Source organism: Andrographis paniculata, unplaced genomic scaffold (genome assembly GCF_009805555.1).
Source record: "Andrographis paniculata isolate CXL003 unplaced genomic scaffold, ASM980555v1 Contig78END, whole genome shotgun sequence".
NCBI lineage: Eukaryota > Viridiplantae > Streptophyta > Magnoliopsida > Lamiales > Acanthaceae > Andrographis > Andrographis paniculata.
In genome coordinates this window covers 69828-83831 of record NW_026137615.1, presented here as the reverse complement: position 1 = coordinate 83831, position 14004 = coordinate 69828, and the positions used below count along the sequence as shown (strand labels likewise).

General features: G+C 33.9%; 1 protein-coding gene across 1 annotated transcript; it reads right to left on the bottom strand.

The window, feature by feature from the left end:
* Positions 1-12227: 12227 nt before the first annotated feature.
* On the bottom strand, positions 12228-12722 carry LOC127239544 (secreted RxLR effector protein 161-like). The gene has a single exon (XM_051257744.1). It carries the CDS (start codon positions 12720-12722, stop codon positions 12228-12230), a length of 495 nt encoding a protein of 164 aa, XP_051113701.1.
* Positions 12723-14004: the final 1282 nt, after the last annotated feature.

Below are 14004 nucleotides of genomic sequence, written 5' to 3'. Positions count from 1 at the left end.
GGAAGATTGGCGTAAAAATTTTGAAAGAAAAATATTATTTATTCAAATTATAATTTGAACCCATCATTTCTTCTCAGACGCGCCATGCATTATGTAGTTTTGACTACATGTTTAGTGACTTTCAATATTCAATTATTAAATAACACAATAACGTGAGTAACCTCCATTGTTATGAATGCAAGTAACCTCCAATATTAAAGAAAACACATTAACTTTCAACAGTAACATACCGAAAACATATTTCACAGTTTTAGCTAGCATATTCCTCTACCGGTTCATATCATATATTGTTTATATGGAAAGCATACTAAAAATCAATTTGGCTAGCACAAATTGTGAATTCTTTTTGTTATTGGAATTAGTATCAAATATGAAATGCATAAAATATTTTCTTGTATAGCTGACTATTATTATTTACATTAATCAATAACAAATGGATTCCATCATAATAATTAGGAAAGACGCATAATTAAATATTTTCATAATTACTCTAATATATAATTACATTTTAATCCCTAACTCCAATCTAATCTATCAATATAATCTTGCGATGTACGGCACAAATCATATCAGCGTGGTTCTGATTCTAGTAATTTGCACTATAACTGCAGTTCAACACTTGCATGCAAATTATTGTAAAAACGACAAAATAGTATTGTTATGCATAAAGTACGGAAGTTGATAACAAAAATATTAAAGAGACGTATAAATGAAGAAAATAGATATTTATATCAAAAAGCTTTTATTGATCACTACAATAACTAATTTTGCAGTTACGTTTACAAAGTTCAACATGCACACATATTAGACACTCAACCAGCAAATCACAACATGCTTTGGTCCTTTGTAGATTGGGTGAATATTAGGTATTTATTTTAATTTGTTTATGTATTCATTGTCCCCAAAATTCTTCTCCTATTTCTGTTCTTCTTCAATCTTTCTTGCGAATTCAGTCTTTCCAACCAGCCATTTCGTTCTTCCTTCCCAATGTCTTCCTTGGAGGAACAGGTAAAGCCTCGATTACAGCTCCAAAATATTATTCTCCCCCCAAACCTGCAGTGGAAGAAGAATAAACGGAATGCCTCCTCTCAGTTGAGCATAGAGGAGGTGGAAAAGGATATCCTTTCGACCACCGGAGGGAAGCCCTCCTGGACCCAAGAAGAAGCCGAAGCACCTTACTATTATTATATAATCCTCATATAATATTGGGGGCGTAAATGTTTAATGTGTTTACATAGTTGTTCAATAGATTTTTTCTTTTATTTTTTTAGTTCAATAAATTCTCTTTTTAGGTTCATTCTTTAGCAATTTGTGTATTTTGTGTGCACGTTGAAGCAGCAGAAATGTGAAAATAGTTATGATAAACATGTGAAGTTTCATACTTATATGTATATTGGACGAGATGATATTTTTATGTATTACAAGTATTACATATACCAAAATATATTTTAACCTTTGGCCATTTAGGTAAATATTAGATATTATTTTAATATCTATTCATTTCCTCGTACCAATTTAACTTCTAATTTAAAATAAAAAATTTGATTATACTCCATATGTCATCCAATTGTGTGCTCAAATATTTGGGTATGAATTTTAATAAAAACGAGTAATAATTATTACTTTGTGCTTTTTATAATAAGAAAATACAAAAACTATACATTAAGTTTTTTTTGCTAAAAAGGGAATAAGACTTTTTTTTTTTTTTTTTATGACAATCCAAAAGGAAAAGTGAAATGAGAAATTTACTGGTGGAAGGAGTGAGTATGTTATAGTAATCGTAATAATAAGAGAAGAAAATAGGTAAGTGATCACTTCATCATTTCATCATTTCACTGCAATTTTTCATTATCAGATTATAATCAAATCTTCATGATATAGCTGTGGTAGTTCAGAGATGGCACTGTCCGGCGATCAAGGGAAGAAAACCTCTGCCACCAGAGACAACCAGCCTCTTTGTCCACCCCTCTCTCAGGAAAATGTGAAGCAGACGAGATCTGGTCATCGTTGTGACCTCCGCTGCAGAAGGACCCAAAACTGGCCGATGACACAGATGAAGAAGTGAAGATTGGAACCTGAGGCCGCGTAAGCTGATCGTAAAGAAGAGAATGCTGAGCGTTGGGAGATCAAAGCGGACATAATTTCTATGACGGGAAGGATGAGGCCACCCTGGCGCCCCAAGAAGAGGTCGAAGCACCTTCAGAGTCACATCAACACACATATACTAGAGATCGAATGCAGTAATGCTCAAATCTCATTAAACTGCTCTGGAAAAATACGTCTAATACATGATCCAAGCTTGAACATTATTTTCCAATCCACTAACACAAAAATAGGACTATTTGACAACAAAATAACTTACTTCCGAAATTCTAGGACTTATTCAAGTGAAAAGTAATTCAAATTTAACAAACCTAAGTCTAAATTAAATGAGCAGCATATCTGATTCCCTCACAAAATCCTCCTTAATCAAGTGCTGCAAACTCCCAGCTTATTTCTTAACGTTTCAAATCGTCCCACACTAAAAGACTTTGTGAATATGTCTGCAATTTGTTCATCTGAGTTGCATTGTAATAGTTTCACTTCTCCTCCTTTTTGTACTTATGTCAGCATGCAGTACTTCACCTTAAAGTGCTTAGTTTTTCCAAGAAACATGGGATTAAGTGAAATAGAAACGGCAGCTTGGTTATCAACAAACACTTCAATGCCTCCTCCTTGCTTCAGCTGCGAATCATCCATCAATTTGTTCAACCATAAGGGTTGATTTACTGCAGCGGTTGCTGCTAGAAATTTAGCTTCGGCAGTTGATTGAGCTAAAATTTCTTGCTTCTAATCTAAGAACATCAAGAGAAATACCCTGAGCCAAAGTTAAAGCAATACCAAGAAGTGCCTTCATGTCATCCACTGAACCAGCCCAATCGTTGTCCAAATGTCCTTGCAATTTGAAATTTTCAAATTTTCTAAATTTCATTCCATAGCCTACTGTGCCTTTCAGATATCTCAATACCCTTTTTTAAGCTACTATATGAGCTTCACTTGTGCAATTTAGATATCTAGAGAGAACACCTACAGTGTGCATGATGTCCGACCTTGTGGAAGTAAAATACATAAGGCATCCAACAAGTCCTCTATTGGCAAGCTCATTGTCTTGCACTTTTCCATCTTGAATTTTTTAAAAACTTTTTTCACCTTTCTATGTGTTGGTTTCTCCACCAACTCCCATGTTTTATTCTTCTCTATTGCAACTTCTCCTTTATTGCATCCATCCATTCTTTTTCCATCTTTGTTTCCTCGTATGCAGCAGGTTCCATGATAGCTACATTGCACCTTTGGTTTACATGACTCAATAATCTAGTGCCTCTAACTATTGTATCATTGACCAGCTCTTCGGGATATAATCCTAGAAAATTTTTATCAGCTCCCTCTATCGAGACTCACTTTTCATCCGCAAAAAAGTAAACATCCCTACTAATACTCACTTTTTCTGATTGTGGATGATATATTCTATAGCCTTTAGTTATTTAGCTATAGCAAAAACATTCTAGCTTTAGGATCTTTCCTCTAACTTGTCTCTTTTAACTTAAGGCACATGAGAGCAACACAAGCATCCAAACACCTTCAGATTTTTCCGATTTGGTTTCGCGTCAAACCAGGCTTCATAGGGAGTTTTTCATTCTTCAATACTCCTGTAGCTAACCGATTTAGCAAAAAACACTGTTGTGTTAGCTGCTTCCGCCCAAGATTCATTTGGTAGACTCTTTTCATGCATCAAACACCTAGGAATCTCCATTATTGATCTATTCTTTCTTTCAGGTGTGGAACCGTGAATTAATGCTCAGTCCAAGCTTCATCAACAAAATACTTGAAAATTTGGTGATGTATATTTTGTTCCATTATCAGATCGTACAAGCTTGATTTTATTTCCACTTTGATTTTCAACCTAACTCTTAAACTTTTGAAATACATCAGAAACTTCAAACTTTTGTTTCATAAAGTAACTCCAACACATTCGAGTAAAATCATCAATGAAAATGATGAAATACCTACTTCCATTAAGAGATGCAGTTGCTTGAGGACCACACAAATCTGTATGAATCAACTGCAACTTTCTTGTTGCCTTCCAAGTTATTCTTTTGAATATTGCCTATTTTTCTTCCGTGTCAAACATGCCCTAAAAACTGATTTTTCTTCCTCCACGTTTGGCAACCCAACTGCCATGTGATTTTTGTACATGAACTTCAATCTGCTGTGATGAAAATGCCCCATTCTTTTATACTAAAGTTCAGATTCACTAATCTTGCAATGGAATACCATTTGCTCTTCTTCTAATTGATTTATTAAGAAGCTCTTCTTGTTCATCATAATTCTGAACAACTCTTCACCACTTAAGTTTAGAATAAGACATTTTCCTTCTTCAAAGAACACATTGAATCCCTTCTCTATTAGCTATCCAACACTTAATTAATCCTGATCAATCTGAGGCACTTACGACACCTCTGAAATCAGCTTTGTTCCAGCAGAGCTCTCCACTGCTTTTGTGCCTTTTCCTTTCACCTCTGTGTACTCTCCACTTCCTATTCTCACCTTTGACTTCAATTACCTGTCAAGCTGTTTGAACTTCTCATCATGAGTCATATGGTTTGTACATCAGGCCTTCTCCAGCATCTGTAATGAGGGTGATTTGCTTGCCACAATGCTTACCAGGAGATTGCTTGTTATTGCTCCTTAGAAACTTTTCATCCGTAGCAACTTCTAAAACATTGCTTCCAACCTTCTTTCCTTTCCATCTCTTGTCTCTTCCATTTTCATTTTGTTGTACTCTAGCCTTCAATGCCCCTTCCGCACTTCCTTCCTGCCTCATGAGTCTACTTTGCTCCTGTGCTTGAAAAGCACTAATTAACTCCATTACTTTGAGTTCAGACATGTCCATCATGTTTTCTAAAGAGGTAACTATGGGTTTGTATCTTTCAGGTACAGAAACAAGTATTTTTTTGGACTATTCTGTTATCCAAAAGAGTAGTCCCTAATCCTTTCACCTTGTTTACAATGCTTAACAACTTATTTGAGTACTCCTTTATTGACTCAAATTCCTTCATCTGCATTCTCTCAAATTCCCTAATTAAATCAGCGTCTTCATATTTTTATCCTCTCATCACCTTGATACTTGGCCTTAAAAAAATCCAATATTTCCTTTGTTGATTTTAAAGCCATTATTCTGTTGAATATGGCGGGTGAAACAACCGAATATAAGCAAGCTTGAGCCTTCGCTTTTCTGGTGACTCTCTCCCTGTGGATCTTCATTTGATTTATGGTTCGATTACCCAGAAGTGGATCAACTTCGTAATCTTGTTCGGCTGCCTCCCAATAATCGCAGCCTTCCATGTATGTAAGCTTGCATTTTAACAGCCCACGCCTGGAAGTTTTCACCATCAAACACAGGTGGAGGAAGTGCTGAAAGACCACTCATACCTGATTCCATCTTTTCAATAATCCTCTCGTAAATCTCTGACGAAATCTTTAGGTCCCTCAAGAATGTATGCTCCGATACCAATGTCGTTAGGAAAATAGAGATCCAATGCAGGAATGCTCAAATCTCATTAAATTTGACATGGAAACGAAAAGATCGGGACTTGCAATTCCACATATTCCAATCGGACCAGTCTCGAGAGCTTGAGCGAAAGCGTGCATTGAAAAATTGCAAGGCCTAATAAAGAAATTAGAGAATTGGAGCCCAACCAACAAACTATGTTACAACATGCGATGACTTGATGGAAAGCCTAGGGCGAGTGCCGTGGTTGTAAAGGTTACATTGGAGCTTGCAACGCCTCAACCGGAAAATTAACGGAAAAGTTGTGGAAACCTAGAAGTTTGCTAAAATAGAGGGTTTAATAAGTAATTATATAACCTAGGTTGCACATGCTCAAGTGGGGGGACCATCTATTGGAACCACTTATACATATACATATATAATAAGCTCTCTCACATGCCTCTCACATGCAAGAGGGGACCATTAGCTAGGTGTCAATCAATGAGAGGTTACTTAGTTATACTAAACCTATCCCACATTGAAAAATCACTCCACTTGCCCCTTCCCCCACTCCTATAAATAGGACTCTTAAGGTGCTTTGTAAAACACACCAAGCAAGAATATTTTTATGAATATTTGATCATTATTGATCATTTCCTTTTTATAAAAAGTTATGCTTGATAGCAATACTATCTCTTTTAGTCTAATATTTCATGGAATGCAATTCAATTGCATGCTCCATGGGGTTTAGTTTCAAAATTCGGGTTTGAGTATAAAGCCTCAAGTTCGTGGCATTTGGGGAAGATGGAAGAGCTCTCCAAAGTGTCGACCGAGGTGGTGCCTTCGTGGAAGATGGTTCGATGGTAGAAGGGTATCGGGTCGTTATTACGTTAGTACTTACTTAGGTTTGCTTCTCTTTTGATTATCCTTTTTTTTCTCGCTTTATTCGTTTCCGCTTAGTTAATTTGTTCTTTTCTTTCTTAGTTAGTTCCGATTAGTTAGTTTATTCCGTGTCTTGTGTAGTTGATCAATTTCGGTCCATGACAAAATTTCTCCGAAAAAATACATGTAATATATGATCCAAGCTTGAACATTATTTTCCAACCCGCTAACACAAAAATAGGACTAACTTGATAACAAAATAACTTACTTCTTAAAATCTAGGACTTATTTAACTGAAAAAGTAATTCAAATTTAACAAATCTAAATTAAATTAAATGAGCAGCATATATTTGATTTCCTCGCATATACACATTCTTAGTTGTAGATTTCATAACATATCATCCATTGCCTTATTAGGATCTGAAGAGATCAGTTTAAGTACCAAATTAATATGTGTTGCGACTTATTGTGTTATTTTTGCACTACAGATTATGTCTCCGGGAGAATGTCTTGACCACATTTTTGAGGTTAGATACAAAGTAAATTTTTAAACTAAAAACTATCCCTATAGATATATGTATATATATATATATGATGTAGTTTGAAAATATTCTAGAAATAAAACAATCAGATCCTAAACAAAATTATGCAATAAAAAGAAGAAGCTGGAGGTTGGAGTAAGTACATTCATCATTCATGTCTGTGTGAAAGTGCTTCGGACTGTTCTTGGTCAAAGGAACTGTAATGCTCAGTCAGCTTCCTTTTCCCCGCAATACTGCAGGATTTATTCTCCTTACTGATGGTATTGTTCTGGATTGGATTCCATGGCCTCAGATTCCAGGTCTTGACCCTCTCGCTGGTATCTTTGTTTGCCTGTGCCGGTAGATTAAAGTTTAGGAGCTAGCAGATTTGGTTTGTCTTTTGTTGAGGAAATTTTGATTTTGTTCCGGATGTGCAGATTTCGCTCATTTCGGAAAATGTTTTATTTCTTTCACCAAAGGCGTATTTTTTTTCGTGAGTAGCTGGGATGGAGGTTTGACTTTTGAGCTAGAAAGTGATTGATGGATGGATATACGCTAGATGAATTTGGAGCCCTTGATTTCATGGGGTGGCGGCGAGGGCTATTTCTGGGGTTGTTCTTGTTCTACTACTGCTCTGGTGGGACAGAGAGTAAAATTGTGGGAACTGCAATTAAGGCTTTCCAGGGTTTGCTGGAAGAAGACATGTCTTGATGTGCAATGAAATTGGAGAAGAAAAAATTGTTGGTTGAAAAAACTGAATTTGTAGTAAATTAAAATTAAAGAAAAACGAAAAGAGAGAGGACAAAGACTTTTGTATCACTATCACTGTCATGTCACTGTTCATTCACCAAATCAATTATTATTATTAGAGAGAAAGAGTAGTAAGTATGCAAATTGACAGACACATAAACCCTACCCTTGACACTTGCACACCACACCTAAGACTTGTGTTGGTATACATGGCGACTGCATATTAAAATGCATTGCTACAATTTGTCACACATACATACCTTTGAGTGATATAAAATTATTTATTATAATATTTATTTTTAGTTTAGTTTAACTTTCATTAAAAAACTCACAAATGAGATAGAATTGATAAATTATGTTGTGCAGCTAATCTAAGTCATCTTATAATAATATGCATTATATATATACATAAGTAAGTTCAATAAATTTTGTTTTTTTTATTTTTTAGTTTTTATTTTGTTTAAATTATTTGCAATTTGTATATTTTGTGTGCACACTAGAAGTTACGACCCTAAATATATGTATTTTTAGTACGAAATAATTAAATTATGTATTTTTTATTAATTTGAAAAAAAAAATCTATATTTTGCCCCCTCGGAGTTTTATGGCTAGTTCTGTCACTGGTTAGGACATGTGTAATTTTAGTTATATATATAGTTATTTGCAAGTTTTCAATTATATATATATATACATGTGCATATTATAAAAAATAATTTATTTCTTTTTTGTTTGACAACAAGTACAAGAAAGTTGATATTTAGCTACCAAAAGTTTTGTTGCAAAATAAAATGATTTTGTAAGGAAAAGCCATTTGTGATTGCATGTTTCGTCGCCTATGTTGTGTCGTAAAAGGTTTTTGGCAATAAATTTGACATCCATAGTGAAAGTAAGTTTTTCGTAATGAAAGTATGCAAATGAGATTTAGCTACAAAAATATAATTCCGTAGCTAAAGGTTTTTTTACTATAAAAATAGATTTTTATCGCAAAAGACTCTTAGCAATGAAATATGATTTTCGTTAGTAAATAAATTTTAGTTTGAAGACACATTCACCATGAAAAGTAATCTTATCCGGAAGCTGAAATATATATTTATAAACTAATTTATGCAAAAATAACTAGACTGTGCTATAATGTCTTTCTAAGCAATAATTGATACATTCAATTCAAGCATGCAGCTTTGTATCTTTAAGTCTAGATTGAATTTGTAGATTTTAGTTTTCTATTAAAATAATATTTGATGTAATATTTTGTAAGAGAAAAAAAAATACTCCCTCCGTCCCATAACAAAGTATCCATTTTTCCATTTTAGTCCGTCCCATAACAAAGTATCCATTTTTCCATTTTAGTCCGTCCCGTCACAAAGTATCCATTTCATTTTTTAGTAACTATACCTAACATTACAAATACCCTTACAACTTACAATATATTACACAAATATCATTACCTTTATATCACACGTACTAATCAGGTTATTTTAGTCATTTCTACTTTATTTCTACTATATCCCAATATAATACTAATATTTCTAAAACTACGTGCAAAAAGCAAATGGATACTTAGTTTCGGGACGGATGGAGTATATTTTTCGAGACAATTATGATGTCTAAAAAATAGTCTGGAAACTGAAACAGAGATAATTCAGGTTTGTGTTTAGTTTTTTAAGAGTTTTGTTGGTTATTGTACTTAATAATAATACACATCGGATGATTAGTTACTTAGTTGAAAATGATTGTAAGTTATGCAAAACTTAGCAACTACCTTGTGTGGATCATGAATGTAATTTGTGTATGGTTATAGCAGGCTAACGATACACATATTTTATCATTGAAAAGATCTATAAAATTAATTTTTTACGTAAATATGGATCCACAATAATATCCTTTAATTGGAAGATATGTATTGGCTTCTCTTTAAATTCGTCCTTTCGCTGCTCATAAATGGGAATATGTTGTTATTGTTTGCTAATTGACAAGGTACTTTTGGTTAGTATTAAGTTTTACTTGGATATAATTGCATATTCTTTTAGTTTGATATTCTATATGCAATGCAAAATTTTGAGAAATGTGCATGTATGACTGGGCCCACATGAGAAAGAATGATAAAAGATAATTTTGACTTAACTCGTTTGATTAGCTTATTTGATTAGCGGTTTGTACTAAAGTGTTTGGTAAAACGACGGTTTAATATTAGCTGTTTATAAATAAAATGACAATTAACGACATTTTGTATTTTATTTTTAAAATATTTAATTGTGTTCTTCGTTTTAAAGAATTTTTAGAATTTTTATTATTACTTATTGAAAATTATAAAAAATTTTATTACAATATTTTTTTTTGTTATTTTTTAAATATTGTAGAAGATTTGTATATATATTTTTTATTAAGTTACTTTTTATATTTATAATTTTAAATAAATTTATTCTAATATATTTATTAATAATAAAAACAATTATGTGACAAACAATATATAGTATATATAAATAAATTAATAATAATTTGAGTTATATCATATTTTAAAAAACTAATTTACCAAACACTGAAATTAGCTTTTCGATTGGTGAAACATAAATCATTTCCCAACCACCACTTAAATCTTTTGCCATTTGGATAAATATTAGATATTATTTTATTATATATTCATTTCCTTGTACCTATTTTTCTAATATAAAACAAACATTTAGATTATACTGCCTATGTCATCCGATTGTGTACTCAAACTGCTCAAATAATTAAGCACGAATTTTAATAAAAATAGATAATAATTATTACTATAATTTTTTGTCTACAGTAAAAAGGTAAAAGAAAAAAAAAACTTATGTATTTTGTGTTCAAAAATATATATAGACCTTTTTATGACAATACAAAAGAAAAAATGGATATAAACGGATGAAATATATATCTAAAAAACCGAGGGCAAGTCAGTTCTCCTCTTTGTTCACCCCTCTGTTAGGAAAATGTGAACCAGACGAGATCTACTCGTCATTGAGACCTGCGCTGCACAAGGACCCAAAACTGGCAGATGACACCGATGAAGAAGTGAAGACTTGGAACCTAATGCCACGTAAGCTGATCGCAAAGAAGAGAGTGCTGAGCATAACGGTCCCTCTGACTCAGCAGCAGATCAAAGAGGATACAATATCTATGACGGGAGGGATGACGCCAGTCGGGCGCCCCAAGAAGAGGCCGAAGCACCTTCAGAATCACAATGAGGTATGCATAGATACAGATTCTTATTTGTAGATTTCATAACATATCATCCATTGCCTTCTTAGGATCTGAAGAGATCAGTTTACTTACCAAATTAATATGTGTTCTGATTTATTATTGTGCTATTTCTGCACTGCAGATTATGTCGCCCGGAGGATGTCTTGACGTCATATCTGAGGATACATAGAAGGTAAATTTTTAAACCAAAAATTATCCCTATGTAATCTATATACATATATATATATATATACTAATGTATCAGTCAACTTAAACAAATTTTTGTAATTACTTCATTTGATATGATTATATGATGAAGATTATACTAGCAAAGTTAGATGAAGTAAGTAAGGTGTAAGCTTATGATTTTGGGGATGGAAAAGGGTTACAGCACTTTTGTTTTGGGTTTGCAAATTGTTGTTGTTATTTTATTTATTTATTTAGGGCTTTAAAGATCTCATGTTGTACAATGGAGGAATTTTGTGCATTTTTTATACTAAACAATTGATATCAAATTGTATAGATTTCAATTGTCATATAAATATCAAATTTAAAATTTCAGCAAGCAAAAATAATAAAATATATACCTTAAGAACACAAACAAGAGAGTATAATATAAAAAAGTTTTAAAAATAGCATGAAATATCAAAAAGCTTTACTTCATGGGAGAAGTCTTTGAATAGAAAATCCACTGCACATGCTCTAACAAAACCCTGATAATTTCACTTTTCAAAATGGCGATGGCTGTTAGAAATTAAATTCACAAAGATCAGGAATATGCAAAAACAAATCTAAATGATTTTTATGATCAAAATAAACAGACTGAAACACTTGTTTTACAATCATACAACCATGTGTATACAATTACATCCTACAAGATCAATGCATACAATCTTATAATTCTAATAGACACGACCTTTCAACACTAACAGATACAATTTTAAATTTGAATTCTAAATAGACATAACTACCTAGGAAATTAATGGAATAAATAATGACAAATTATAATATATAAATAATTATATAATCAACCAAATACAATTACTCCCAACACTCTCCCCCTTTAATTCTGCTTCATGTGTTCTCGATCTTCAATTCCGATTAAATATAATCTCTCATCTCTAAGAACTTTAGTTTGGGTAGTGCCTTGGTCAAGATGTCAGCCTTTTGTTCCTCTCCACTGACATGCTCTACATAGATCGAACCCTCTTCAACACATTCTCAAATAAAATGAAATTTGGTATCAATGTGTTTTCTTCTTCCGTGAAAAACCGGATTTTTCATCAAGGATATGGAAGATTTGTTATCCACGTATAATTTAGCACATTGAGCTTCCCAACTAGTCAAAAGTCTACCAATAAGTTACGTAGCCACAATGCTTGGAATGCCGCTGAAGTTGCAGCCATAAATTCAGCTTCACAAGAGGAGAGAGCGACAGTGCACTGCTTCTGCGAACACCAAGTGATAAGGTTGCCCGAAAAATAAAATGTCATGCCGATTGTACCTTTACGATCATCTAGATCCATACCATGGCTACTATCGCTATATCCATGTAATCTTCCATTGCCTCCCTTATGATAAAACAGTCCATAACTCATCGTTCCCTTGATATACCTCAATATTTGCTTGACTGCTTTATAATGACTTTCTTTCGGTGATGTCATGTACCTGCTTACAACTCCCACCGAATATCCGAGATCCGGTCTACTGTGAGTGATATATCTTAGGCTTCCGATGTGTCTTCGATACTCCATTGCATTTTTTGGTACACCTTTTTCATCTTTAGATAAGTGTAACTTCGGTTCCATGGGATATTTCGACAGATTACAATCTGCCATTCGTGCAGTTTGTAATATTTTCTAGCATACCCACTTTAATCAATTGTATCCCTTTCTCACTTTGGTGAACTTCGATTCCCAAATAGTATGAGATTCTTCCAAGATCACTAGTATCAAACACATTCTGCATATCCCTTTTGAATGTACAAATCAAACTTTCACTTGTTCCGGTCACAATCAAATCGTCTACATACACAACTTGTACACAACTTGCTCTTGTGGGCTTGTCGTAATCCATAAAGAGCCTTGTGTAATTTATACACAAATCTTTCCTTTCCTATGACAACAAAACCATCAGGTTGGGATACATACACTTCTTCTTGTATAATGCCATTAAAAAATGCCGACTTTACATCCAAATGGTGGACACGCCATCCTTGCGAAGCTGCCAACGCCAATAGCAACCGTATAGTTTCAAGTCTAGCCACCGGGGCAAACACTTCCTCAACGTCCACTCCTTGTCTTTGTACATATCCCTTAGCCACTCATTGCCTTTAACATCTTTCTTTAACTTAAAAACCCATTTCAGTCCGATGGGTTTCTTTAGTGGGGAAGTGTTGTCAATTAGCATGTTTGATTTTTGTTTATTGCGTCAGGTTCCTTCTGCATCGCCTCCTTCCAAATTGCATCAGTAAACGCCTCCTGGAATGATGTCAGCTCCTCTCCAGCAAACATAAATTCTTCTCCTTCATCCTCTACAACATCTGATTGTGCATAAACGTCCGACAGAGAGCAAAACCCACGAATGGGTGTGTGATCGAATGCTGTCTGACTCGCTTCTTGACTACAATAAGATGTCTGAATCAATGGACTCTCTCGAGAGGCTGAATTCCTTAAGGAGTCTGCACTTCTTGTCACTGATAACGGCAGAGTCTAGTCATTAGTTGTTTCGAATTGATGTATTGGACTTCCAACTCCATCACCAACTGGATCTCGATTATCACCTTCATCTCCACCAGGAACTTGCTCATTAAACCATCCAAATTTTATGCTTGATTGAGTGCCTTGTTGTTCAGTCCAATTCAATTTGGCCTTTTTCATCAAAAATTACTTCACGTGCAACACATATCTTATTTCAAAGAGGTTTATAGAGGCGATATGCTTTGCTACAAGGTTCGACTCCCAAATAAATCATTTTTTAGCTTACACTTAATTTTGTTAAGTGATTCGCTGATGTCTTCACATGCACAATACAAGCAAAAATCTTGACATGTTCAAGAGATGGTTTCTTTCGCTTCCAGCCCTCATACGGTGTCATGCTCTTCAAACCTTTTGTCGGAAT

Excerpts from the sequence above, each read along its gene's own strand:
- LOC127239544 (XM_051257744.1), bottom strand. The coding sequence starts at position 12,722 with ATGGCAGATTGTAATCTGTCGAAATATCCCATGGAACCGAAGTTACAC.